At 34.6% G+C, this 27533-nt stretch overlaps 1 protein-coding gene across 7 annotated transcripts in view; it reads right to left on the bottom strand.

Annotated features, from left to right (window-relative positions):
- NBEA (neurobeachin) overlaps positions 1-27533 on the bottom strand; it is a 517855-nt gene that overhangs the window by 339553 nt on the left and 150769 nt on the right. For all 7 annotated transcript variants that reach the window (XM_054837772.1, XM_054837762.1, XM_054837753.1 and 4 more), the window contains exons 11-22: positions 26869-26977; positions 24334-24486; positions 23405-23573; positions 13519-13598; positions 12883-12945; positions 12677-12774; positions 10676-10768; positions 7114-7222; positions 5020-5101; positions 4679-4802; positions 4139-4331; positions 2847-3866 (exon numbers count right to left, since the gene is read on the bottom strand). In XM_054837772.1, the coding sequence (XP_054693747.1) occupies positions 2847-3866; positions 4139-4331; positions 4679-4802; positions 5020-5101; positions 7114-7222; positions 10676-10768; positions 12677-12774; positions 12883-12945; positions 13519-13598; positions 23405-23573; positions 24334-24486; positions 26869-26977 (2293 nt within the window). The remainder of the gene's footprint in view (positions 1-2846; positions 3867-4138; positions 4332-4678; positions 4803-5019; positions 5102-7113; positions 7223-10675; positions 10769-12676; positions 12775-12882; positions 12946-13518; positions 13599-23404; positions 23574-24333; positions 24487-26868; positions 26978-27533) is intronic.

A 27533-nucleotide genomic window follows, 5' to 3' on the forward strand; every position in this document is an offset into this window, starting at 1 on the left:
CCGAGGACACGAGCACAAACTACAGGAGATATTGGTATTCCAAGGCAGGCAGTATCCTTCAGTAAAGGAGCTGCTCCAATTCAAATCAATCAGCGCTGAGGGGCTACGGCTGGCCTTCCTCCCAGCTATTCACCGATGTTTTACACTCAGGTTCTTCACTTGAAGTATTACAGAAAAGACCAAAAGCAGCATGTACAAGGTCAGCAGTGACAAGACTTTGTGTATAGGAAACAACTATTCTTTTGTGCCGATAACACAGTTTTCATTGAGCATTTGCTTCAAAACATGGACAAACTATACAGTGATGGCTTCCAGGAATCAGTGTGCTTTTAGACAGCTCCTCATTTTCCAAAACCAATTTATTTATCTGGCCTTTTTAGCAAGATCATTACAGAATCAAGTCCAGTCTCCAAATCTCATTTTGCCAATTTTGTTACACTTTGTTAATTGGTTTTATGGATCCTCAGGACATTCTTTAGCTCCACCCAACAGGTGGTAGATGTGAATTTCATTCCCTTTCAATATTTGGTGATTAAATACAAAAGTAAAAGATACACTTAGAGGATATGATGGAGAAACAGTTGTAAAGAACAAACATTTTGACTGAATTTGAGGCAAATATTCATAACAATGAAATTACTTACAATGCGTAACATCTCTGAAAGGAAGAAATACAAAGTCTGATCATTGAAATTATTTTAAAGTGACTTTAGATTAGCTTCAAACTGGCAAAATAGAAAATATACTTGCTTTGCTCACATATACATTTCCTGATCTCAGCACGCTATTTTAAATCTGGACATTTAAAAGAAAAAGACATTTACAAAATATTTGTACTAGCAATGTAAAAATGGACATGGCATTGGAGTTGAGCTGGAAAGCTTCTGAGATCTTTAGTCTTCTAAAGTCTTCTTGTCTTCTGCACAGTGCTTTCAAATCTATTTTCAGTCATTCCTAGTTAGGACCATAGGAAAAAGTTATATTTATATTTTTCAATATTTGATCTACTATTGATAAAGACATTAACTCTTCTCAGAAGTAAGCAGGAATTCCCTGGAATTCAAGAAAAGAGGTTAACAAACAGAAAAGTCCCAAAGTCACACTGACAGGATTTTCAGATTATCTTTTCCATTCAAGATTTATCTTACAAATTCATTGTGTTTATGGGTCCGTATATGTACCTAGCAAATGAATACTACCATTTCACTCATCTTTTGAAACAGAAATCCATATTTCAAAATAAAAACTGATTGCTCCTTTTTCTTGCTATGCTCTATTCATTCCCATTTATCAGTTTCCATGGTATTAACAGTCTTAACTTTAAGGTGTTTGGGAACTGATAATAATAGATACATTATTTCTATCAAGAGCTTTCAGTGCTTGTTCTTTATTACACAGAATGCTTTTAAATATAAGAATCCCTACACAATGCTTGATAGTCTGTCACTGATGTTAGGATTTTCATATTTTTGAAAAAAATACTTACAAGAGAACCCCAAACTGTTCTTGTAATACCTGTCTAGGGAATGCAAGAGCTCAGTCTGCTTTTCTCTTCAAAAGAGAGGTTCTTATCATAGAAGAGAGACTTAGAAGAGCCTTTCTGTATGTCAGAACCCATGGTTTGAGAAACCCTTTTTTTTTCCCCAAATTTTTTTTAAAAGGGAAAGTATCTGTTTTGGAAACCTCAGATTGTTTAAATAAATTAAAAAGTCCATAAATTGGAGTTTTTGTGAAAATATTATCTCCCTGAAGAACAAAGCGGGCAGGCTGATCTGCGTTCTTTTATCAGATGACATGTACTTTGAGTGTACTTGACTGTATCTCTGAAACTTTTTCTTCTGACAATTTGGTACACACACAGAGCAATTTTTGCAATTTTTGTTTGGCTCTTCTTCCATAGTTTCAGGAAGTCTGCTTGACTTTAAAATCCTAGAACATAAATACTGGTGTACATACTGGACGTACAGTCAACTAGTAAGATCTTGAAGGTAGTCAATTCTTTCACCTGATAACATCTTTAAAAGCAATCTTTGATTATGTGCTACAATCTCTGAACAATGCCAATGAGGAAATTAATTCTGTGCTTTAAAAGTTAAAAGTGAGCCTATATTTTGCTGTGTATACAGAGTAGAAATTCTTTCAAAGAGTAGACTTCTGCCTTTGCCTTCCCATTTTCAAAATGCTATGGTTCTCACAAAACCACTAATTTTTCAGAATTTTTCAGAGAGAGACCTAGACAAGAAAGGATCTCCAATAAGAAAGTAGATACTTTTTTTAATCATATCTGGTCTGGAAATGAAGTCACAGTTTTTCTTCTATTATCCCTAAACTATTCCTTTTCTTGCATCAGGATCAAATGTGGAGATTATTTATGCCAGCTTTCCTGTACAGGAATAAAGATAGTGTACTAAAGTGCTGTAAGACTACACTTTGAGGAAGTTACAGCAAGAGTAAAGAATATTTCAATGCGTATTTCATAGTAAAATATAAATATTTCTAATCTTAAGACATGCTAACAAGAAAGTCTAAAGTAGAATTCTAAGAGTATCAGTTAATGTCTCCACAAGAACTAAGGAAAATGGATGAGAGGTTCTCTTAGCTAAGTTTTTTTAAACTAAAGCATCCATAATTGCAATACATATTTTCTATACAGATATGAAAGACTTCACAATCCTTACACATGTTACAGCATTTTCAAAGCAAATGTACTTGGAGGATGGAAACCTTTCATATAATTAAACAAATATACTTCAAACATCTCTCAGATCTCATACTGCTAATTTATCCAGCAGCAACGAACAGCAATTACATCAGACACGTACATGGCTACAGCACTTGAAACTTACCTGGGTTGTGGTAGTTGTCTGGATCTTCCGTATCTCCTTTCCTGCTTCCTTACCATCATCAGATCTTTCTGTATCTGATATTATACTTCCTGCATCAACACTAGGTACAGTTTTGCTACCAGAAGACTCTGTCTCAAGAGTTGTGGCAGTCATTTCAGCATATTCTAATCCTTTAGATGATGAAGCCAACTCCCTCTCAGAAATGCTACTCATTCCATCTGAGGTTGTGTGAATTTTGAACTCCTTGTCCTCTATTATACTTGAAGAACATGTTATATCTACACTACCCGTCATATGTGCAAGCAATCCCAAATCATCATTTACACCAAGATGCATCTGCGTCTCTTGCACATTTGGAATGGAAATGTGATTACTTGAAAGTTCAGGTAGAAGTTTCTCCTCTTGACTAGGTATTTTATCAAAGAGAAATGAAGTACTGTTAGTAGAAGGTTCATCTTTCTCATCCGCCAGAGTTATTAATGGACCGTTATCTTTTTCCTCATTCTTCTTAATAATACCCACACTTCCATGAACATTGTTTTGCAGCTTCTCAACAGCAGCGCTATATACATTATCTAGAAGAGATTCGACTTCTACAAGTGCACCATTTTCTCCAGTTACCAGCGTCTCTGGTGATAAATCCATATCATCAAGTTTTACTTCAGTAGCTTCTACCTTTTCAGCTTTTATATCAACTAAAAGGTCATGAACTTCCACATGCACTCCTCCTCCTGGTCGCTCAGCACTTCCAAGAACATCATCTGACGCTTTTGTAGTCATGAGCAAGTCCCTCGTATCTGTACTAACAGGGTAATCTGTTTCACTTTCTGGACTTTGGCTCTGTGAAAGGTCTTCTATCTCTCGAATTTCCATTCCACCTTTTGCTCCCGTTGTCTGAGAGGAAAGACCTGAGATAGTGCTCACGTTCCCCTTCTTCCCCTTTTTTATGTTTTCTTCCTCTTGTCGTTGATACTCTTCGTACATTTTTGCCAGATACTCCTTGTGAGCCTCATATGTGACCTTAAAAAGAAAAGAACAGGTTATATGGATGAATATATGCTACATGAACTTGGACAAAAACTAACAAGAATTTTAACAACATATTACATACAGCTTACAAATTGTTTCACAGCAAAGGACCTACAACGATGACAAAAAAATGCCACCTTGACATGTATGGAGATAGCCACCAGATGGCACTAAATCACTTTACAGCTTATCTTACTCTAGTGCTAGTCCCTTTGGGGGAGTTGCCAGTATTAAAAAAAAAACATCCAAGAGCCATTTCTTACCTTGGAATGAGCTATAGAAAGAGTATCCACCCACACTCTCCAGCCTCCCCATTCATATTTTATTGCATGATACAAGAGAATACGGAAAATGTTGTAAACCATCTCTGTGATCTTCTGTTCCTCAGAGTTCTTAGGGTTAATGTATCCCAGAGAAAACATCCAGTCCTGCCACACTGAACACTGAAGTAAACATCTAAAGTGAAATAATTAGGTCAAAATATATCCAAAAAAAGCTTCTTTATTTTAACATTATGATGGTTAAAATAGGAGGAACATACCCTCTGAACATCAATCCAATAGCAGAAAGAAACTTAAAAATACTTCAGGATGAATAAAAATTTAAACTATATTATAAACAGTAGAATTCACTATTAGTTGCTGAACTAAGAAAAGTTACTTTTTCCTATTCCATTACCAGACCTATGCCATTTATCTTTTGTATATTCCATCTAATATACAGTATAAAACTCGATACGGAGTATAACAGATTGCTATTACCCACAAGTCAAGGATGAGAAAATACTATTTGTAGTGACATACCTTCTGTTTTCACGGCTATTACTAAAGAGTTTTATCATATCAGATAAGAACAAACGTCGAACTTCCATCAGCTCTGCACTTGGTGTGGAGTTTTTTAGCAGCGTTGCCACCACCTTAAGAATCACTTTGAAAGAATAAATTAGTTACCTAACACACTATAACAACATTTAAAAAAAAAAAAAAGTTGCTAAGAGCAACTAATTTAAGTAATAACTGAAACCTATCTGTATTTGAGATGCAATAATGAATTGTTCTCACTTCCTGAACCATTTAAAAAAAAAAACCCAAACATAACCTATAGGCAATACTTTCACCATACAAACTTAATATATTGTCCTTACTTGGATTCTGAATTTTCACTGTAGAGTCTGGCTCTGGATGTGGTTTATGAACAACTTGAGTGCATACTTGTTCTGTCAAAATCTAAAACACAGAATATTAATTTCCTTTTAACATTTTTAATCAAATGTCACAGCATTTCTTTGTTCGATTTTTGAATTTGTTAAGAAGAACATTTGCCATGGCCACATGAAATATTTTGATAAAATATTTTTATTCTTGAAGAATGGAAATGAGCAATTCCTCCTGCAAGGAGCAAGATTTTCATGGACATACCATCAACTGCCTAACTAACTTCTTAGTTAGCTGACTAAATATACAAAAATGGTGTTTTAAATATATTTAATGCATATTCTTCATAGTGTTATACATTCACAGATCAAAAATTCTTTCATGAGCACCATGCATCAGAAGTTATTCTCATATATTCCATCCATAACCAAACCCAGTATTTCTTAAAAGTGGGTTTGGTTTTCCCCTGCTAGGAAAGAGGAACAGTCACAGACAGTGCTCCATAGGAATGATCCTGGAACTTCACATAATGACCAAGACAGATCATTCTCCTGTTTCATGAATTGTACCTGGCAAACTAATTAGTCTGTATTGAGGCAACACCACAGACTTTTCACACTGGGATACCTGTCACTGGTTCTATGTATGCAACTTTATTTTTAAGAGCAAGCTAAAAATTTAATGATAATAATGCAGGATACTCAATAAGTATATTCAAGTAAATTTATTTCAAAATAGAATATTTTACTAGTAATTCTTACTTATTTTAAAGCAGAACTTTAGTTCATTCATTAATCAATAATCAAATTACTATCAATTGTAAACTGACTGATCTTTGAATAGGTCATTACATACTGGTATTCAAAATAGAATGCAAATATGCCTTTGCTTTTTATGAGAGAACGTGGAAAATATCATTTCTTTGGCAAATCTATTGTACTTCTGGCACTTAATTCCTTTTTCTCCTCCTCTGGCTATTTATTCAAATGTAAATGGCTGTGAATGCCGGACTCCACTTACTCAAGTCACTGAGTTATGTATTTTCTGAGCATATCAATCAAAGAAGCTCTCAGAAATCTGAATGCAGGGACATTTAGACTGTGAGACCCAAGTGGTCAAACCACACAAGGTAAGCTTAGACATGTGCAATAAAAAAGAACTTCATGTCTGAGTAAGTCATTGGTGTTCAGGTTTTTACCATCATAGGAGAATGTGTTCTTCATCACTCAGACTCAGAACCCTAAATATCAAGCACTTCTTTAGTTTTCCATGTCCTTTCTGGAACCAATCCTCTATATCAAGCCATTACACCTTTTTGTGACTAAAAAAAATATAATAAAATAAATTGCAAAAGATTCAATCTAAGTCACCATTCTAAAAATAACTGAATATTGGATGAGATCTTTATGCATTTGCAAGCATGAGGACATGGGTTTCAACCTATTTGATGTTGACAGTATTTTGCTTAAACAAAATTGCTCATCTGAAGTTTCTACAAGAGCTTGCTAGAACAGCTGAATGCTTTGAGGTCATATTCACTGGCCTCAAGCTGTATCTGTTACATGAAAGTAGCTGTGTTCAGTTACCATTTTGGCATACTATCAGCATTACTAGTTAAAAAAGAAAACCAGCATGTTTCAAAGTTTTGTAAAATTGAAAGGAATTGCACAAAAAAGAAAAAGATAAAAAAAGCCATCTCTTTCACTCCAGGATTTTCCATTGCAATGGAAACAAACTCCTCCAAACGATGGAGGAGTTAAGAGCAATTGCAGGTCTACAGTAACTTTTTTTTTGATGTGGAAAGCAATGAACATCTTAAATAGCAGGATCTTTTCCATCACTTTTTGTAATGCCGTAAGTGGAAAGTTTTATAGAGACTATGTAAAAATTATGACATTGTTTAAAAAAATATCCAAAGCATGGCAAAATACTTTCTGAACCAAGAAATCCTTTCTTAAAATTTCTATCTAAAATTTTCTCAGTAATCTTGAGAATCAGGATATTGTAAAGCACAGTCACAACAATATAATCGAGCCATAATTTTTACAATAGAGATAACAATCTCCATGTGTAATAATTTGTACCTCATAAAGCGTGTTATATGTTGTAATGGTCACTGTATTTGTATGCAGCATCAACCTTTCTCCAAGAAGTGTGAACAGACTGTGAGTATGCATGATTTCAACCTTTCGCCTGGAAGAGAAAATAAAATATTAGGAAAATGCCAAGCATGTTAAACATTTTAAGTAAATGCAAAAAAATCCCAAAAGTCAAATATTTTGATGTTGTACTATAAAGTTCTAAACGTTGCTATTCTATCAATATTATGTATGAATTGAACGTCATTTAAGATCTTTCCCAATATGAATGCCATTATAGTAATACACAAAGGTTCTCAGAAAGCAATGCTGTATTTTGGGATGGGCTCACCCTCCGTGATTTTCACCGTGGAAAAAACCAAAAGATTCCCTTTCTATCTTACTCGGGCTGAGAGTTCAAGATGTTCACAGGCTGGCTAAAATGTGATTACTGCAGAATATAACTTTTGTCGTTCTCTCAAGGACTCAGAACAATCCAACCTCAGATATTCCAACATAAATACTATACACATACAGATTTATCAATACTGCCATTCTCTTTATACAGCACTCTCTCATGCAGACAAAATAATTAAATCCTGGAATAACACACATTACAATGCAAAGGAAATAAAACCCTGAAAAGTTATAAAATTCCAAGTGATTGAAGTGAATTTTATAGCTAGGATCCAAAACTACTGAAATCTTAAAAATCATAGAAGAAAGCAGCTCACATCAGTGAATTCCATCTGTGCCAAAACACTATTCTTTTAAAAATGGATCTAACATCATAAAAAAAAATGCATCATTAAATTGATCTACTATTGTAATGAATACGAAATAAAAAACATTATTCAAAATAATTAGTAATCTATATTAAAGCAGCAGAAAAATATAAAATAAGATAAAAGACAGTAAAGTTGCTGTAAAATTTTATGCATTCAAAAGCTAAGAAACTCCCTTTTCATGATTACTGATGATAACCCAGGTTTTTATTATATAGATTCATTCTAGAACTTTTGAAATTAATACATTATATTATAATTTTCAAATAACTACAAAAGAGAGTGGCAACAACTTGTAACTGTGTACTCTTCTGTGCACAGAAGAGAGTTCATGAGTCAGTTATGAGAAAAACCTTGTGAGCTATGATGTAGCACATGGAAGTGAAAATTCATTGGAAAGTTTAAATGTGCAGATAAAACCCAAAAGTAAATAACAGACTATGATTTCAGTGGTGGCTTAGAAAGAATCAAAGATGGCAGAGAAGGAAAAAACCTGGATTTTGCCAACTGTTAAAGTTAGACAAAGTAGTCTATCATCACAGATCACAAAGAAAAATCAATTAAGTTATTCAGCCTCTCATCTAACAAATCACTCGTCACTTCTCCTAAGAATCAATTACCTCCACTCTATAGCTTAATCTGTGATGAATATATATGAACTACAGCAATGGTAACTGGTTTTGTACCTACACATTTGTTATTAATATTGTATTGGTTCAGATTTCATAAATCACATTATAACATCTATTTATGCAACTCTACTTTAGTGTATTACAATACAACGCCTGTTTCCTGTACTGTGAAACAGCAATGCAAGTGCTTTATGATTTTATGTAGTTTATGATCACCTAGAATTTTCTGTAGTTGACTACAATTTTATAAAATCATGCATATGCACACATATGTATGTGCACAAATAGGCACACCTCACAAGCACTAGCTGTAAGATATGAAAATGGGAGGAGGGGCATTTTTACTTGCTGAAATCTACATAAAATGTGAACATTTATAGATGTTTAGAGGTCTGAAAATTTAAAAAAAAAACTTTGAAGGTTACACAGAATATTCAAATGGATTTCAATGACTTCAATTACATTAAAAATGAAGTTATTTATTTTTGTGCTAGGTAAATACTTTCACTCAGCAATGGAAACTACACTGATACATCCATAATTACAAGTAGATTCTAAGGACTGGGAAATGAAACTTCAGTTTCTGAAAAATCTCACTTTTCTTTTTCTGTAATGTTCTGCTGACAGAGTTTGCGACTTGATTTACTGGATAAGTGATAAATAAGTTTAAATTTAAACAAATGCACTTATTTGGACATGACTAGGCTTCTGCACAAGTCAAACAAGTCTGGTGTATCTTACTTAATCCAGCTCCTATCAATGTGAATGATTTTTAGTAAGTAATGTTTGAAAAGCCCTTGGAGATTTTTGAGTGGGCTATCAATTTGCTTTATTAATTCCCAGAACACTATTTGGCTTGCTGGATCCCAAAAGAAAAATCCCATTTGGGAGCATATTCTCAGCTAACTGTCTCTCCATTATACAGTCATACTTTATTGATCTTACTGAGAAAAGCATGTCTAGCAATACTGCACTCTGGCTGGACTCCTAACTCCTTTCCCTTCGAAGGACGTTTTTCATGATGAAGCCTCTTGTGAAGCACACGGTTAATTTTTATACTGCACAGTCTCCAACTAGAATATCGCTGTGGGTTAACCCTGGCAGACAGCTAAGCACCAAACATAGACGGGGAAAGTGAGCAAAAGTAGATTACACAGCACTGCATGCTTTTTAAGTCTTTCTTAACAGCAAACTAGGGAAGACGAGACTAAGTATGTGTATTTCGTGACAGTAATTCTTTCTAAATGTGAATATTTCTTGTTGCCACATTTTATATGTGAACATTTCTTGCATAGAGGTATGTCCTTATCTCTTATTTACAATAATTTACTTAGTCTGTTTGCTTTTCCATCCAAAACTTTCCCATGTGAATAACATATTCTTCTGTTTCATTTTTCCCATCATTTTAAAGCTATTTTTAAAAGTACTGCCCTGAAACTTTTATTGCATTGGCAGTGAAAATTCCAGCAACACATTTTTGATGAAACTCATATGTTTCCTATTATCCTTAGCCAAATATACAATTTACATTTATAAAATGTATTTTTGGAAAATGTTTTTCATTCCTTTTAAGACTTGAAGTTCAGTATATCATATATTTGGCAGACAATCACTGTATGTTTTCAAACATCATAGTAGAATCATAAAATCATAGAATCACAGAATGGTTTGGGTTGGAAGGGAATTTAAAGATCATCCAGTTCCAACGCCCCTGCCATGGGCAGGGACACCTTCCACTAGACCAGGTTGCCCAAAGCCCCATCCAACCTGGTCTTGAACACTTATAGGAAGGGGGCATCCACAACCTCTCTGGGCAACCTGTTCCAGTGCCTCACCACCCTCACAGTGAAGAATTTCTTCCTAACAGCTAATCTAAATCTACCCTCCTTCAGCTTAAGGCCATTACCCCTTGTCCTATCACTACATGCCATTGTAAACAGTCCCTCCAGATTTTTACTAATAGTAGTAACAAGTTAACTAGAAAATTAATTTTATCTAAATGTATAAAGGGGAAAATTATTAATCAGTAAACATAACAATTTTATTTTAATAATTTCTAAAGACTGTCAAAGAATGTACAGTAATTATGACCAAAAGACAAGAATTGTGAACTTAAATACATTACTATAACAATTTTAAAACTACACTTACTTATGACCCAAGTGTTTAAGAAAATATCCAAGGACCTTCAAAGCTTGCACCCATATACTCTCACTTTTGGAAGCCAATAATTTATAAATTACTCTAAAAAAAGAAAAACAAATTCAACATGATTTTTTACTTTATTACTAAACATCACTTATATAGATTTTATTTGATTGAACAGAGATATTTCTTAATAAATAAAACAATAAAAATAGCAATTTACACAAAATGGAAGGATATACTGAAAGCACCAAGCACAGCAGAAGAGTTTGATTATGAATTCTTTAGCTTAGAGAGATGGTGTCTTTTGGTACAGTTCAATGTTTTATAACAGAAAGTGACAACCTTCTGTCATACTTCTACCTTGGAACAATCAAATAAAAGACAGTCTGAGCAGTTGTAGCTTAAGACATTAAAAGCAGATTGGAGCACATAAGGTCACATCCTGGAGTTTCTTGGAATACCTGGATGATACTGAAAATCTCCTTTCATTCTTAAAAACCCTACTCAATATCTTTTCTACACGGTATAGGGGACCTGCATTTAATCGCAGGTATCAATGTTTATACTGAAATCTCATTTTTCCAGAGTTACACAAAATCCCATATACACCTATGAAGCTGCATCCTCATTGCATCAAAATTTGAGCAAAACCAAATACACCCCATGTTTTTAAATCCTGGATAAAAAAAGGTCTCAAAATTAACCTAATTTAATTTATTACTTATTTAATTAATATGACTGGTTTAAGGAAACCAGTCTTGATTGGAAGACACCAAGAGACAGGAAACATTACCCTTCCCCTGGACTGTTCTTCAACAAATTTTTCAATTTATATTTTAGTTTCCCCTTTGAATTAGCTGAGCTTCAGCTTTTAGTCTTTCTCCATTAAAGAACGCTTTAGCAGACAGTATCTTCCTCTTTTGAAAGGACTCATGCCATTATCAAACGACCTCGGAGGTTTGCCCTCTGATAACCTAAGCAGACGAACCCTTAATTCTACGTAAGGCATTTTTTTTTAACACTTTAATGTTGCAATTCCGTGCATTCTCTACACTTTTTCAACGAAGACTTTTAAATACAGACACTGCACCATCAAACAATTTCAATATTGGTACCACAAAAGTTACGTGAAGATGTCTCAAATCCTCTCGATCAGTCTTACCCTTCTTCAAAATGTGCCAGGAATTGAACTCTGTCTGAATACAGACAATTATAGGCAGAAAACAAAATCCTAACCATGAGTACAATGAGTCTTCCCTTCGATTAGCATTGTCATTCAACAGTTTTATATACAAGTATTTGTAGAAATATCTTAGTATTTTGGAAAGCAAAGCCTGAATTTATCAGGTAGTTGGGTCCCCCCCCCCCCCCCCCCCGCCATTTTACAAGTCTCTTGCATTTTCCAATGTATTTTCAGAACAGCACAAAATAAAATTATATAGTAAATATTAAATTATTAGCATGAAAATTATTAATCTCTGAAAAAAAAGCCATTACCGAATTAGGCAAAACCCAACACAAATACCACTTCTCTGGGAACTAATCAGTTATTAATTTTACTGTCAAACAGATCAACATATGAATTTCACAGATAGCTTTTTTAATATTTTCAGAGAGAATTTGAGAGGTTAGGGCATGACTTCTCTGTTTTCCTCTTCTTTCTTCCAGATTATGTTAAACATCTCAAGACAGAACATTCAAAATTATTCTGAGAGAGATATTTGTCTTTTTGATGCATCTTGTTAAATAGATATTCTGTTTGAGATCGAGAAGCAAGTATAGCAGTACATTTACCTTCAAATATCATAATGATAACCTTAAGTGGAAAATTTCTTCCTCTAAGCTATCAAAAACACTCTGGTTTTGACCAAAAAATATAAACTAAGTTAATAAAATTGTAATTTGAAAGATCAGCAAGTGTGGTGTTTATGTGAAAAAGAAGCAATCTGGAGAGCGATGATACTGGAACTACTTTTTAGATATTGTCTCACTTCACTGTCTTACCGTATCCCATTTCTCTGATCAAAGGCAGGTATCATGGATGCTGGATGTTCGGACATTAGTGCCACTAGCAGCTGCAGAACATCATGAATATTTTCATCCTGTATGACAAGCATCAATGTTATTCTACAAACTAACCTCAACAGCAGGCTTCCCATAGAGCTGGTACAATTGCTTACAGTAAAAGAGAGGTAGTTACAGAAATGTACCTCATGCATTGTTAATAAGTAATTTAATATGCTCTGCAGTTCATCTTCTTTCACTCCTCGATCCTAAAAAAAAAAAAAAGGGCATTATTCAGAGAAAACACATTCTTTAAGTTTAGCTCAAGAAAAACTTGGACCAAGTCAAATACTCCTACACTTTTTCTATTTAAACTCAAAAGACTATATTCTCTCTATCATTCCATTGCTTTTCCTGATCACATAGAAAATTCAAACCAGCATGAATTCAGCCCTCTATTCCTGCTAGAAAAAATTCTTACAGTGTGGGCCCTCAGTACTGCATCCTCTCCTCCAATCCCTGACACAGAACAGAAAAAACAGGAGGAATAAACCAGGCCAGAAAATACAGGGGTTTAATCTAGCCTCAAATGGCAGATTGTGCCTCAAAGACTAGCGTTCAGCTGTGACAGCGAGAAAGAGTCCTGGGTCATTTCAACCAGCAGTAGAACCAAAAAAAAAAAAAAAAGCATAAAGCAATGATTAACTCTACAACTGCCATTACCTTTTTCATTTGATCGATCAAGCAACTATCTACTATCATATGAAAAAAACCCAAATACCTGAAAGGTACTGTGTATAATAATCATCTTAATGTTTTCTATCTGGAATAGATTGGTTTACCTTCAATATAAGTTGTTTCAAAAACAGAAGCATAAATGCCCTTAGTGATACGATTTCTTTCTGTGAGGGCCGAGGACCATCTGGAAGAAGCAAAATATACCACTTTTAAATATAAACTAATTCCTTTTATGATTGCAGCTTCTTAAGGAAATCACAGTTCCCACAACAGATTTAGTATTCTGTTCATTATATAAAAGCTCATATTTGCGAATGATATCACATATAACCTTTCAGAATCACATTTTACAACACCAATATACATAAGTGATGTTTCATTTTGAAAAAAAGAAATCCATATGTATATATAGATTTTTTTTTTAAACAAAGACACAGGAAGATGAAACGTAATCAGGTCTAGACTCACACAACTAAATTAAGGTTTATGTTCTGAGGGTGTCTTCACATGAGCCAGGAGTTTCAAATCCCAATATAAGCAACTACTCTCTTTATTGACTAGATCTACTCAACTAACCCAATGTCAGTGCCCAATTCAGGGTAAAAATTAGTTCTATTGACTACATTGAGTTGAATTTCACTGAAAGCAATGGGAGTTTTAACACCTAGTACAAGCTATACTATGGACATGTAAAGGGTCTGAATACAAAGTTGAATCTCAGCTAAAATATGTGATAACAACTTTGAAAAACTAAGCCCCTATGTTAAATACCATCTGAATGAAATCCAATAGAGGATTAATGAAATATTAGTGGTGGTCATTACCTGTAGCAGAAACCAAAGCTATTAACCAAAGAGAAACTACCATCTGAAGAACATTAAATTTAAACCAGCAAAAAAAATAATCTGTAATCCATAATAATTTAAACCCCTGTGCTTGAGGAAGTCCATTAGGAAAACAGATGTATCTAAAAAATTGAATAAAAAACAGAGCTTGAACAACTATATTCACTTGAACCTTGCTCTATTGCATTTTCCATTCTCCCCTTTCATAAATAGTTACGGTTGACCTGGAAATTCCTTTGTTAAATTCCTACTTTTCAAGCAATTTGTGTCATAGACAGTCTTAAATTTTGTATAGTGAAAATAAATGCAGACTGATTTACTTTTTCATCAACCATTTCATCTTATGCAGATAAACACATATCAAAGCTTAATAACACTCTATGTCTCAGTATTATTTCCAATTCAGATGAATGCAACTTGTTAATGAAGATTTTTTTTTTTTTTATCCTCCAGTGCCACTCTTTGCAGTGAAGCCACTGCTGTACAAACAGTAATTCAAGTTGGCAACATGGGCAATCCTGAAGGTAAATTATATTTGTTTGACTAGCAAAAGAGTGGTTAATCCCCTCAAGTTTTCTTCCCTGTTTAGGAGTGGAGAGAGGAGAACTGGGTACTTTTCAGAAAGAAGCAAATACATCTCAACCTTGCCCCACCATCACATGTAGAAAAACAGTAAGGATATCATTGAAAAAAAATCTATCATATAGGCTTTAAAGATATAGGAACAGTTTTATATCCGTATATGCTAATGGCACCATGAAACATCTATTTCCCATTGTAAAAACAGAAGTAAGTTGGATTTTTGGTACTAGCTGCAACTACATTAAATATTGCATGTGTTTTTATGGCAATGGTGTGTTTCCAGCCATTTTTTTTCCCTAGCTATTTTTTTCCCTAAAATTCAAATGCAGATTCAACTCCTCTAACTGCATCATAGAAATCTTTTTCTTCACATACCCTCTTCCCTCCTACACCTTACTGGGATTCAGTATCAGACAGTATCTGAAAATGAGGCCTAAAAACTGAGGCATTTTGTCTTTTCTGGAAGACTGTAATTATGAAAACAGCAAAGAAAACATTAAGGCAATGTGAGGAAGTTCTGCAAAGCATTTTTCTAACAGAAATTTTAAGGAGGGATTAAAAAGAAGATATCCCAAATTAACTGGGAACTTGCTCAAAGATACCCAAATTTCATACTTACTCACATACCCACTATTTCTCTGGACATGTATGAGAACCCTGGAAAGAGTTCTTCAACACGCAAAGGAGTCCTTGCTTGCAGGTTATGTGCCAAGTAGGCAAAAAGGTGCTTTTTCCTTCAGTGCTCCAGTACTATTTATTCCTTGTATTTTGTTTGCGTCTTGAAGCTTCACTGCATTAGAATCAGGAAAAGGGGACAGCCTCTACCCAAAAGACTTTATTAGTTTGAAAAATTACAAGAGGAGTGGTAGAGAAAAATAAGAGGGGCTGGAGAAACTGGAGACTATGTAACCAGTGGACAGCTAAAAAGAGTGGAAGAAAGGACTGCAGCAATAGTAATGCAACAGTCACCTGATACGGATTGAATGGAATTAATTAATCTGGGAAGTTGTAAAGCTATGTAAAAGGGATTTGCCCCTGTAACTGTTATGTCATCACACTTTTTGACTTCATTACTAGTTGAAGAACTTCATTACTAGTTGAAGATTTATTTTAAAAAATGCAAATGCCAAACAATGGTATAATTTATGCTATAATTAAAACTATGCATTATACACATATATACTGAGGTAAAGAGAGACAAGTAGATCTTGTTTTTCAACTCAAACATTAAAAAGTAGTTTTCTTTAATGTCTATTAGTCTTTGTGCCCATCACCGGATATAGACAATTCAGTGTCACTATCACTCAGAAACTGAAAAACAGCACTGCTGAAGACTAAAACCAAATGCAAACCAAATCAAGAACAAAGACTTTTTTGATCTTTTAAGATCTAGTACAGCAACCGTACGTCCCTAATACAAATAGCAACATTCTCGTTAATTGGCAAAGAGAAAGGATGCCTCCCTTATCCTAACACCAGGATGAGTCACTAAATCATTTCCTGCTTTTACATTCTTTATGTATGTATTTATTGCAGATAGCACAATTTGCATCAGATTTCTTTTAATATACACTCATAATGAGAGTTAGCCAGCTTCATCCAGACAAAAATAAATGAAAAAAATTTATCCAATTCATCCTTGCGGCACAGAGCAATTATAGAAGCATAAACCAGAACTAATTAAGAGGGAATAAGTAAACATAGTCACAGAGTAAAGTACAATCAGTACTGGTGTAAAAACTGATTGGGAGCTTTGAATAACAAAAATAGTGATTTCTAATCCTGTCTTTGGAAATAAAATGTTGTGTTATCAGTTCTACAAGCAACCAAACACAACATTCTTCCATCTGACTTTTTTATATGAAAAAAAGCATGAATTTTCCACTCCTTAAATTAATAAAACACAATACAGCTACCAGAATCTGATCTCCACACATGCATAAATAACATGATGTTATGTGGATCACAGAAGGACCTACTTTTTATCTCATTGCTGCAAAGCTAATGAGAACTGAGTTCAATTCTAACCCAGCCCTTGAAATAACTCTTTGCAAATTTTTCTATATATTTCATAATACCCACTTTTCTAGCTCATGTTCAAAAATACTGGACATTAAAGATGTTGTTGAAAACTCTATTTAACATGAGTTAACTTGGACATTAACAACCATGCATACTCTAGCAGAGGCAAGATACTTCTCATAAAGGTCTGTTCAGAGTAAGATTTGGGAAGCACACAGGAACCACTGCAGCCCAGAAAGCCAACCGTGTCCTGGGCTGCATCAAAAGAAGCGTGACCAGCGGGTCGAGGGAGGTGATCCTGCCCCTCTACTCTGCTCTCCTGAGACCCCACCTGGAGTACTGCATGCAGCTCTGGGGGCCCCAGTACAGGAGAGACATGGAGCTGTTGGAGCGAGGCCAGAGGAGGGACATGAAGCTGAACAGGGGGCTGGAGCACCTCTGCTATTAGGACAGGCTGAGAGAGTTGGGGTTGTTCAGCCTGGAGAAGAGAAGGCTCTGGGGAGACCTTAGAGCAGCCTTCCAGTACCTGAAGGGGCCTACAGGAAAGATGGTGAGGGACCTTTTACAAGGGCTTGGAGTGATAGGACAAGGGGTAATGGCTTTAAGCTGAAAGAAGGTAGATTTAGATTAGACATAAGGAAGAAATTCTTCACTATGAGGGTGGTGAAAGACTGGAACAAGTTGCCCAGAGAAGCTGTGGATGCCCCATCCCTGGAAGTGTTCAAGGCCAGGTTGGATGGGGCTTTGGGCAACGTGGTCTAGTGGACGGTGTCCCTGCCCGTGGCAGGGGGCGGGAACTCGATGATATTTAAATTCCCTTCCAAACCAAACCATTCTATGATTCTGTGATTCTCACTAGTAAAGAAAAAGAAATACTTGGCCAACAGTTCAAGAATGAAGTACACTACTCAGTAGTCTGGAACTTAAATGCACATTTCTCTCATAAAACAATGAAGTTATAAATATTTCATAGGGATGCTCCTAAATTACAGTTTAGCACAATACATTTCTGAGACATGTTGACACTGAGTATCCTAAATTATTTTTTCTTAGGAACAAACCTCCAGAATATTTAGTTTACTTTTCCATTATTACCTTCATTTTATGCTTTTTCATTACTGCACCACTGTTGGTCCATCAGCACTTTCAGATAATGTCAAGCAGTTGGTAAGTAATTCCAATTAAGATTTTTCAAGGCATAAATATCCTGGTGGGATCTAATAAGTTATCTCTTAAAATTTACAGAAATTTTACATCAAATTAATTCAGCAACATGGAGAATTTTTTAAATTGCATAAATGTTTTATTTTTCTTTAAAAAGGTTAACAAAGAAATTAAACTATCCAACAGTTAGTAGACATCCAAAGATGAAAATAAAAAAAATTATTTAAATTTTTTTTCTGTTGCTCTGATGTTAAAAATATGTATGTTTTGCCCCTTCTGAGAGACAATCACAGCTTCATTTTTCTTTAACTATCAGTCTAGTATATTTTCTGAAAAGACGAACAATCAGAAAAAGAACAAAGACTGGTAACTTTACTCTAAGACGTCTCTGGCAGCTTAAAGTATTATCATTGAAATGCACCATCTACCATACCAAGATAAAGAGTCACATCTCTCCCCACTTATGCTCTTATTCCTTCCTAAAATCCACAAAAGAAAATAATTACGGAAAGAAGTAATATAATTTAAAATAATTTTTGCTCAATTGCCTGCTTCACTATGTCTTTAGATGCTGCAACTGTTAGGCAACCCTATGATCTTCTCCCGCCTTCACTTCTTATTCTGTATGATTTAACAAAATGTTAAAGGCATGCATGTGGCAATACAAGAGAATAGCTATTATCATAGTTCAAGTGTAAAATGTAAAATATAATAAAAAGTTTAGAGACTCTTTCCTGTGGAAATTAGTTTGACTTTATCTGCTCTTCCTGACATCAGAACTATTTCACAAGTTTACTTTTAATATGGTCTTAATAAAACACAAGTCACTTTTGTCCTTCTACTTATTTTAACTGCTAATTTAATTTAAAAAAAAGAAAAAAAGAAAAACAAAAACCCCCACAAACACAACACAAAAAAAGAAATTAAACCTCATAATTTTAAACAGAAAACTTGCCTCTACTGTGTGGATCTGTATCTAAAATGTAAAACCTGCTAAGAATAATTATCAAACAAGCTTATAAGTACATATTTTGAAAAACTGTTCCTAATATTTCTGAAGGAAACAAAACAATACAAATTCAGTATACTGAATCCAAGAAGAAATACCCACTTGAAACAGGAAAGGAATAATGAAAGAGGAGATACAAAACTAAATTTAAAATAAATATTTGAGCATTTTAAATAATTCAAAACATGTACATCTCCTATTTTATAAGCTGAATACCAGGAGAAGCAAGGGGAAAACTCATTTTTTAAGGAAAGTGTTAGCCAAATGGAAATCTTCAATATTGAGCCACTTTGGCTTCAAACAACGTATACTAAACTGTCAGTACAGAAAAGTCATCCACTTTGTGCTTTATTAAGACACGGGAAGGCAATAAAACCTTGAAACAGAGCACCTGTCTGCAAGTAATAGTAAATCAAACTACTAATATTAAAGAGTGGTTCAGTAGCTCTGCATAAAAAACGATAGACCTAGAGGACAAGAAAGCATCACACTACTAAAATGTCTGCATGAATAAGCTGACTTTCTAATACGACAGCAAATGATTTGAAGGCGCTATAAAATATACAGTCAAATTCCAGATATTGGCAAGATTTCTATTAAAGTCTTCTTCGGATCTGAAAAGTCTGATGTCAAGTTACCTTAGAGTTTCAGGGGCCTCTGATAAGGGAATATTATATGCCATTTTCTCGCATTATGACATTTTTCTGTTTCTTACAGTAAAATTGCTGCTTATAGACAATGGGTCCTGTTCTTTCATTTTGAAGTATCAAATGCTACTTAAAATGCAGCAACTCTAATATTCTCATAAGTGTATTTTTACAGTGTAAGTTTCTTACTTTTACATACTTTTTAGACATTATTCTACATTTTAACAAATGATAAACTTTCCACCTACACATGGCAGTAGTGGCTGTGTGCAGGCTAATAAAAATCAACAAAAAACCAAAATCATGGAACAGTTAACTTTTTTGAAATATTAGGATTGGTGAAGTTATGAGTGCTTGAAAACAGAGGTGGAAGGAAAAAAGCATTAAGCATATTAACTACAGCTACTTATAGTATTATAGGACTATAAGCCTGAATCATCCAGACCTGCATATCACATTGGCAGATTGCACTTCATATTAAAAGAAAGAGCATCTGGTGAAGAGAAGCAGCACAATATCCAGGTGATTAAACATTTTGAAAGTTTTCAAGAATTTTATCAATTGGAAGTAATTAATGTGAATTTGATAAAAAACTAATATGAAATTAAGTTAATATGAAATTAAATTTAGTACCACATCACCTCAGCAATTATTATATTTCCACGGTCATTTGCTTGCATATCACCACAGTTATTACAGTTGTATTAGTCAGAAGCAGAAGCTACCTGTGAAATAATAGCAAAAAAAGTCGTAGTGCTGATTTGCATGGAGAAAATTCCATCACTGAGATGGATTTGCACATCCATTCCTATGTAACTGATTTTCCTCTCTGATAAGCTGACATTCTTCAACTCAACACAAGGAAAGCCATTTTTACAGACAGGAAAGAGACTACTACAAAATACTTTCTTATAGTTGTAGTAATTACATGGGACTTTCTGCAGCCTAAGCAACAGGGATGAAGCAGGAGGATAAGGAAGAAGGAAGGAAGTTGAGATTAACCTTCTAAAAAGTCAAGTTTATCTATAAATCTAACTAAAGGGAAAAAAAAGTGAATATTCAGATATAGTGGATAATAATATGTATTTTGAAAATGCGCATGGCCTCACAGATTATCAAATGCCTTCCCAACTACTGTATGAAGGCCTTAGTAATTGTGATTCTTGTTGTCATACTGCCACACCGAACAACCAGGAGTTTGCACTATCTGATTGCCTTTCAGGGACCTACCTGGTTGCTTTCCTGAGAAAACCACAGTATTGTCTGGAATTGACACAAATGAGAAGAGAATGTACTATCTTACCTTAAAATAGGTAAAAATGAAAGGTAGGGAAGTAAAACAGCCGTATGTATGCTAATTTAGAGTTAACTGATTCATTTCTCATCCCTAATTTTGTGTCCTTGTGTATCCCATGCCTTCTGTTCAGATTTTGATGAATACACTATATATTTTTTTTTTTAGCTATTCAACTGCCATTACACATACAAACACTCCAAAAATACAGCTAACTGCAGAGAGGCAGATCTGGGCGAGATAAAAACAAGCTATACCTCCTACAGAAAGAGATGTCACACTGTTTCCAGAAAAAAGCAAGCCTAGCCAGTGTCAAGTCTATAATACGCACTACATTTTCAAATTGCTGTTAGGTACTAGTATCATGACACAGAAGTAGTACAGGAATTCTTTAATTAAAAAACAAAACAAAAAAACCAGAAAGAATTACAGCAATAACAAGTAGAGAATATTATCAAACTTACAGTCTCCAACGAGTTGAGCAATTTTCCAGGTCTCTGTCTAGGTGTAAATAAGGTCGACACCTGGAAAATTTACCTCCCAACAGCTGGTCATTCAACAGTCATAAATGCAATGTACATATTACAAGCTGATCAGCTGAGTTTTTAAACACCCTAATTCCTCACTGAGCTCAGATACGGTTAACTTGTCAGATGGCAGAACTGTACCTACACAGCACGACAGCAGAGTAGAGCTCTGAAAGCAGGAAGCTGGATAAAGTCCATCCCAGGGCAGGATTCAGCTCACCTTAATTTCAGATGTCTACACTGTACTTGCCAACCGGTGAGACCTGCTTCTAACCTTTCCCTGAAGTCAATGGAGATCTAATCAATAGAGCCAATGGAGTCTAGAAAGCAGCTACCTTTCAAACCAAATAGTCCTCTAGGTTCTGTTGACTAGGGGTAGGACACAGCTTCCCAAACATACTTATCAGACATGCCATAGGGTATCCAAAATATCCACACAGAACGAGCAGGTTTGACACAGGATGGACAGGACACCTGCACCCTTCTGAAAGGCAGATGGGATGCCCCACGGAGACTAAAATGATGCGAGAAACCCGTATGCAACCGACTCCTGCGTTCCGCTGTCTATAAGCAGCAGACAACTGGCTCAGATGGAGACACCTTCATTGTAGGTACCAACAATGAACTTAATTTCATTTTGGCAGAAGGAATCCAGAATCAGTGTAAGTGGAAAATAAATTTTATTACTGACAAAAATGTCAAGCTAATTAAGTAACCACCACAGTTAATTTTCATAATCTGATATTACAAATTTTTCATTCAGTGAACAGAGAACAGAAACACAGTGTGCTTATGTTAGGTATTTCTTAAGCAAATTTAAATAATTTTATGAAGAATATTGTTCATCTAATATTATACTATGAGAGAACTATAAATGAGGTCCCGGCTCCAAGAAATCTCTTTCTGTGAGCCTCAACAACATACAACTTCAGTGCCTATTAGGACACCTAATCTAGGATATAAATTGTTCTTTCCATATTTATTTATTAAAAAACAAAAAAACCCAACAAAACAAAACAAAAACAATGCATACAGCTCACTTACAATTGAAGAATTATCCAACTTAAATGTCTTCACATTCTTAAATATTTGGATATGTGACAGCACTAAAACATCCCCCAATTATTCAATTTCTCAGCAGTACAGTAATAGTTACAGAATAAAGATAATTAATAAGTTCTCCTATATAAATTAATTTTTTAAGGGACTATCAGCCCAATCCTCCCTGCTTTACACAAGTAGTCAGCTAAATGTAATGACATTACAGCTGGAGTGTATAGGATTAGAGCGATTTGATGCTCTGGTTAATACACATCTGTTACATGCAGCGTTTAGCCTGTGTGAATTATTGCATTTTGCTGTTGCCATCATTCAATGCTTCCTGAGCTAAGCTAAGCACATGACTATAAGCAATGTTAAATAAATCTCTATTTTATACGGGTAGAAAAAAAGGTATTAAACTGGAAATACAGCATCAGAGGTCTCAGCACTGAGAACTAGAAGTTTCCACACTGTTTTCAAGGTCACTTAACGCTACGAACCATTCAAAGCCCACAAAGCTTTCTTTGGCATTTGAGATAGACTTATTATTTCTTCTCTGGTACAGAAGAAAAATCAGTGATTTTAATATGCTTTCAAATGTATCCCCACATAAGTATACGCTATGTGAGTGAAGACCAGATCTGGAATCTTCTGAGAATACATATAAACATAAGGAATTATCATCAGAAATGTATGATACACAAAAGTACTTGTTCTAGTCTATTGTTGACCACTGGTACCATTTACTGCCATTTATTTACCTATTTGTCTACACATCCAAGGAACTTTCACACATTTGCATCATAAATCTTCCTGTACAAGAAATGCTTATAATTTCTTTCTTATGCATCGTACTTACCTAATCCTTTAGGAGTAATGCCACTGCTATCAGCAGGATTAATCACCCAGTAGTAGTATTTCAGTGTGTGCATTAACTGCAGTACTGTTCCTACTCTGCGTATAGTGTTATAGATCGTAGCAGTTCCAATGAACTCGGCTGACAAATAGGTATACAAAGACAGCTGCACCTGAAGAATAAAACAGTTATCCACGTAAATGGAAGTTATATATTAATAAGATTAATTTGTAGGGTTTTTAGGATTTACTTTGGATATGATAGAAAAAATGAAAAAAAAATTACAAACACCTTTACTGAGGGCAGGGACTGGAATGATCTCTAGAGCTCCCTTCCAATTTAAATTTTCCATGATTCTATGATTTATGTCACAATAAACATACTAGTTTGTTTTCTCTTTTGGCTTTCTACACTAAAAGTATATATTATCAGATTTTAGGACCACGTCACATTTCACTTTGGTCCACATTCCTCAACTGTGATTATTTAGGAAAACAACTAATTCATTATCACCAGAGATGAACGATAACTTTTTTATAATTTTTATCAAAGCAAAATACATAATTTAAATTAAAATGAACATTTATGCGAATGTGTAAAAAAAGACACTGTAACTTTTGCTTACAATTAAAAATACATATTTTTATGCTTAATCTTTAGGAAAACAATGTAACACAGCCACTGAAAAATGGACTGTGTTTCTAAAAATGGCCTTTTGACAGAATTAGCCAGAATCTTAGGCAAGAATGTAACTGCTTTTAGAAACTTATGAAAGACATTGGAGAATATAGTTAAGCAGGGCACAGACTTTGTAATCTAAAAAAACCTTTGCTATTACTACGCTTTAAAATAAAAAAAATTAAAAACCTAAGTACCATGGTATAAAAGAATACCTGTAGGAGGGTCAGACCATCATTCAAGTGTACAATTACCTTAGCAGGGGTATGTATCCAGATAGCAGGATTAAAAAGGATGTGATCACATAATTGCTTCAGTAGAGGTGCTCCATGAGATAATCCATCCAAATATTTCGCAAACGACAAAAATTGTTCCAGAACTGCTCTGGTTATATGAACTCTAGATGACTGGGGAAAAATAATCAGAAAGAATAAAGACAAACTTTCTTCCTTAATATACTTAGAGCAGAAATATGAAGTGATATTTTCACCAGACTCATCTTTACTAAATACATGCAGCTTTATATGATTTTATGTCATTGAATATGAAAGGAAAGTAAGAAAAAAATATCAGCAACTTATACTTTCTAATAATATTCATAGTCTTTCTAATGGCTATGTTTAACAGGTTAAAAATATGCATCAATAACTGATGTTTAATCCTTTTTCTTTTTTTTAGGTTTTGGGTTTTTTTTTATTATAAGCCAGTCAGGATTCTACATTTTACAGCACAGTGCCTTAAGAACTTCACCTGAAGTCCTTAAACCTTGTTCAGTTAATTATGTGTCCTATTGAAATTGGATTTCTCAGTATGTAAACACACATTACTGACAGACTTGCTTTTGTTTCGTAAACATAAGCAGGTATTTGAAGGATTTGGGTTCAAGGTTTCCTCAGATTTCAAGAGAGTCCTTCAGTTTCATAGCATACGCTATAAAATCACTGTTGAGAGTTGCTCCTATGCAGTAACGTGGCACGTGGACTTTGACAGACTTCTTTACACACTAAGTTAACAAAAGTAACTAATAGGAAAAACCACTAAACATCCTTCCCCTTGCCTTCCCTAAAAAATGTTCCAGTGACTTTAATGCTGTAAGTACAGTCTGAGAACACGCAGATTTGTTATTTTTAGAAGTGAAGTCCATTCGTCAGTAATACAAGTTCAGCCTGGATGCTGAGTTTCCTTTGGTTTGTACATCACAATTCACAATAAATAGTCTGCAACTAATAAGTACAAAAATGTTATTTTGAAGTTCAAGTTAGGAAAAAAAAAAGTTTTCTGTCCTCTCTGAAGTATTTGATCACATGCAAATGAACAACAGATAATTTACAAATAATAAAATTGAGCCTGGCTAGGAAACAAAAGGACTTTTTTAAGCCATGTGTGCGATCTGAATATAAGCATATACTGAAAAAATAAAATGCATCCTTTTGAAAAGGAGAATATAGCATAAACCCCCCCAGAAAACGGCATATGCTGTAAGAATTATGTTGTGACAGAAATCAGTCAAAATCCTTTAAATATTCACATACCCTGAATTTAATGATTGTAACAGGTGTTAATTAGAATAGTACATAATTTTTTTTTTTTTATTTCATGTACAACATTCTAAATTGATGTATTCGATGTGCGTAAACCATAGTGCTCTATTCAAGAGAAAGGGACTCGGTGAGCGCTCACTAGCCTGCCTGTACATAACTTACAGAACTGGAGCTAACAGCTCTGTAAATTCATTCTCATTATGCCATAAGAAAACCTACCACTGGAAAAAACCCCACACCTTAGACTAGTTCTTTGACATTCTAAATCACACTTGCTTGGTACAGAAAACACAGAAGAATAGAAAATAATCTGCTTTTAGGTATTACTTCAGAGAAGGTAAAGTCTGTCTACTACAAGAATGCATTTCCCTAGCTGAAAATAACACAGGGAGGAGAATGAGAGAAATTACTTATCATTCTTCTTCAAAATTCAGTACATTTTTAAAGGTGATGTTATCATTTATTTAATTTCACAGAACATAAAGCTCTGGTCATAACTTCTGAAATGATTGTTATACTGACTTCATGCTAATGAAAAATACAGTAGCAGACATTCAAGAACGTTGAAGCCATGATATTCAACTATAAGAGTTTTCAAATTATTAAATCACAGTAACGTGAGGGCTTTGGGCCAGGAGGGCAGGCAAAGTTCCTCAGACAAGCATCTGAACTGAACCTCAGTTTTGTGATAACTGCTCATCATGTCTGAAAATGAGCAAGTAAATGGAGTGCCCCTTGCAACTGTTTCTTTCAGAAATGAAATTAATTTACAGTTTTTCTTCTTCAAAACACAGAGCAACTATTTCAACAATTTCAGAACTGAGCCACAGAAGATTAACTTAATTTTTATTAACATACACAAATAAAAGAATTTTAAACCTAAATTATGACATGTCTGTGATACACTTGTACAAACTGGGAACAAGAGAACTTTCCTAAATGAGAGTTTGGGGAACAGAGAGTGGAGAAACACAAATGAAAATATATTGAAGTGATTCACAAGCAGATCTAAAGTAAAAGCATAAATTAGACAAAAAGGATCAACTCCAGACAACTGATTCTTGGAATATTGGCATAGGTAAGGAAGGTGAAAAGCCTCCTGTAGATGACTTATAAGTATTACAAATGAAAAATATGTCATGTCACAAATATATTTTATTCCACCAGTCCTTTGAGCTAAGTGACTGAAAATACCAGAATGACAGTAGAAATACTAAGAACAAAGATAAAACCCCCTTCCAAACATACCTTTTCAAGGAGGTAGCCAATGACTAGAAAGCCTTTTCCACCAAGCATTTGTTCTTGCATGGCTACTGAACTCTTAAGAAGCTCAACCAAGAAAGCCAATAGGGTAGCACTGCATGGAAAGAACAAACATTTTTTTCAGATTATAAATGTAGAAAAATCAATCTATTACATTCTCAATATTCACCAGCTATTTAGTGAACAGAAACAGGCTTAAAGTGGTGAACAATTCCTTGAAAGAATACGAATCTTACTTTTTCTGTTGACAAATTTCTCCAATGATTGCTCACATATTACAACGGTAGGAGTGGGAGTTCATATTCAAACAAGTGCAAAATCATTTTGTCAGCTCTCCTGATTTGACCAGGACTATCCCAGGTTTTAAATATCCATTCCTGCAGCTTGCAGTTCTACCCAAAGGTTTTGCAGTTGGAAGAAGCAGGAGACGATGATCCAGCTGACAGTGTTAGAAAGACGCAGGCAGGGGCCGTGTCAACCATTTTACCATCCAGACTAATTATGCTAGACAACAAAATTTGCAGCCACTAGGTATATCATCATTCCATGCTTTCAGTCCCTAGAGCCACTACTACCACAGAAATGAGGCATAAAGTGGCTGAACATGCACGTAGGCAATGATGCCCAGCACAAACCACAGTGGAACAACA

This window comes from Grus americana, chromosome 1 (assembly GCF_028858705.1).
Source record: "Grus americana isolate bGruAme1 chromosome 1, bGruAme1.mat, whole genome shotgun sequence".
NCBI classification, from domain to species: Eukaryota; Metazoa; Chordata; class Aves; order Gruiformes; family Gruidae; genus Grus; species Grus americana.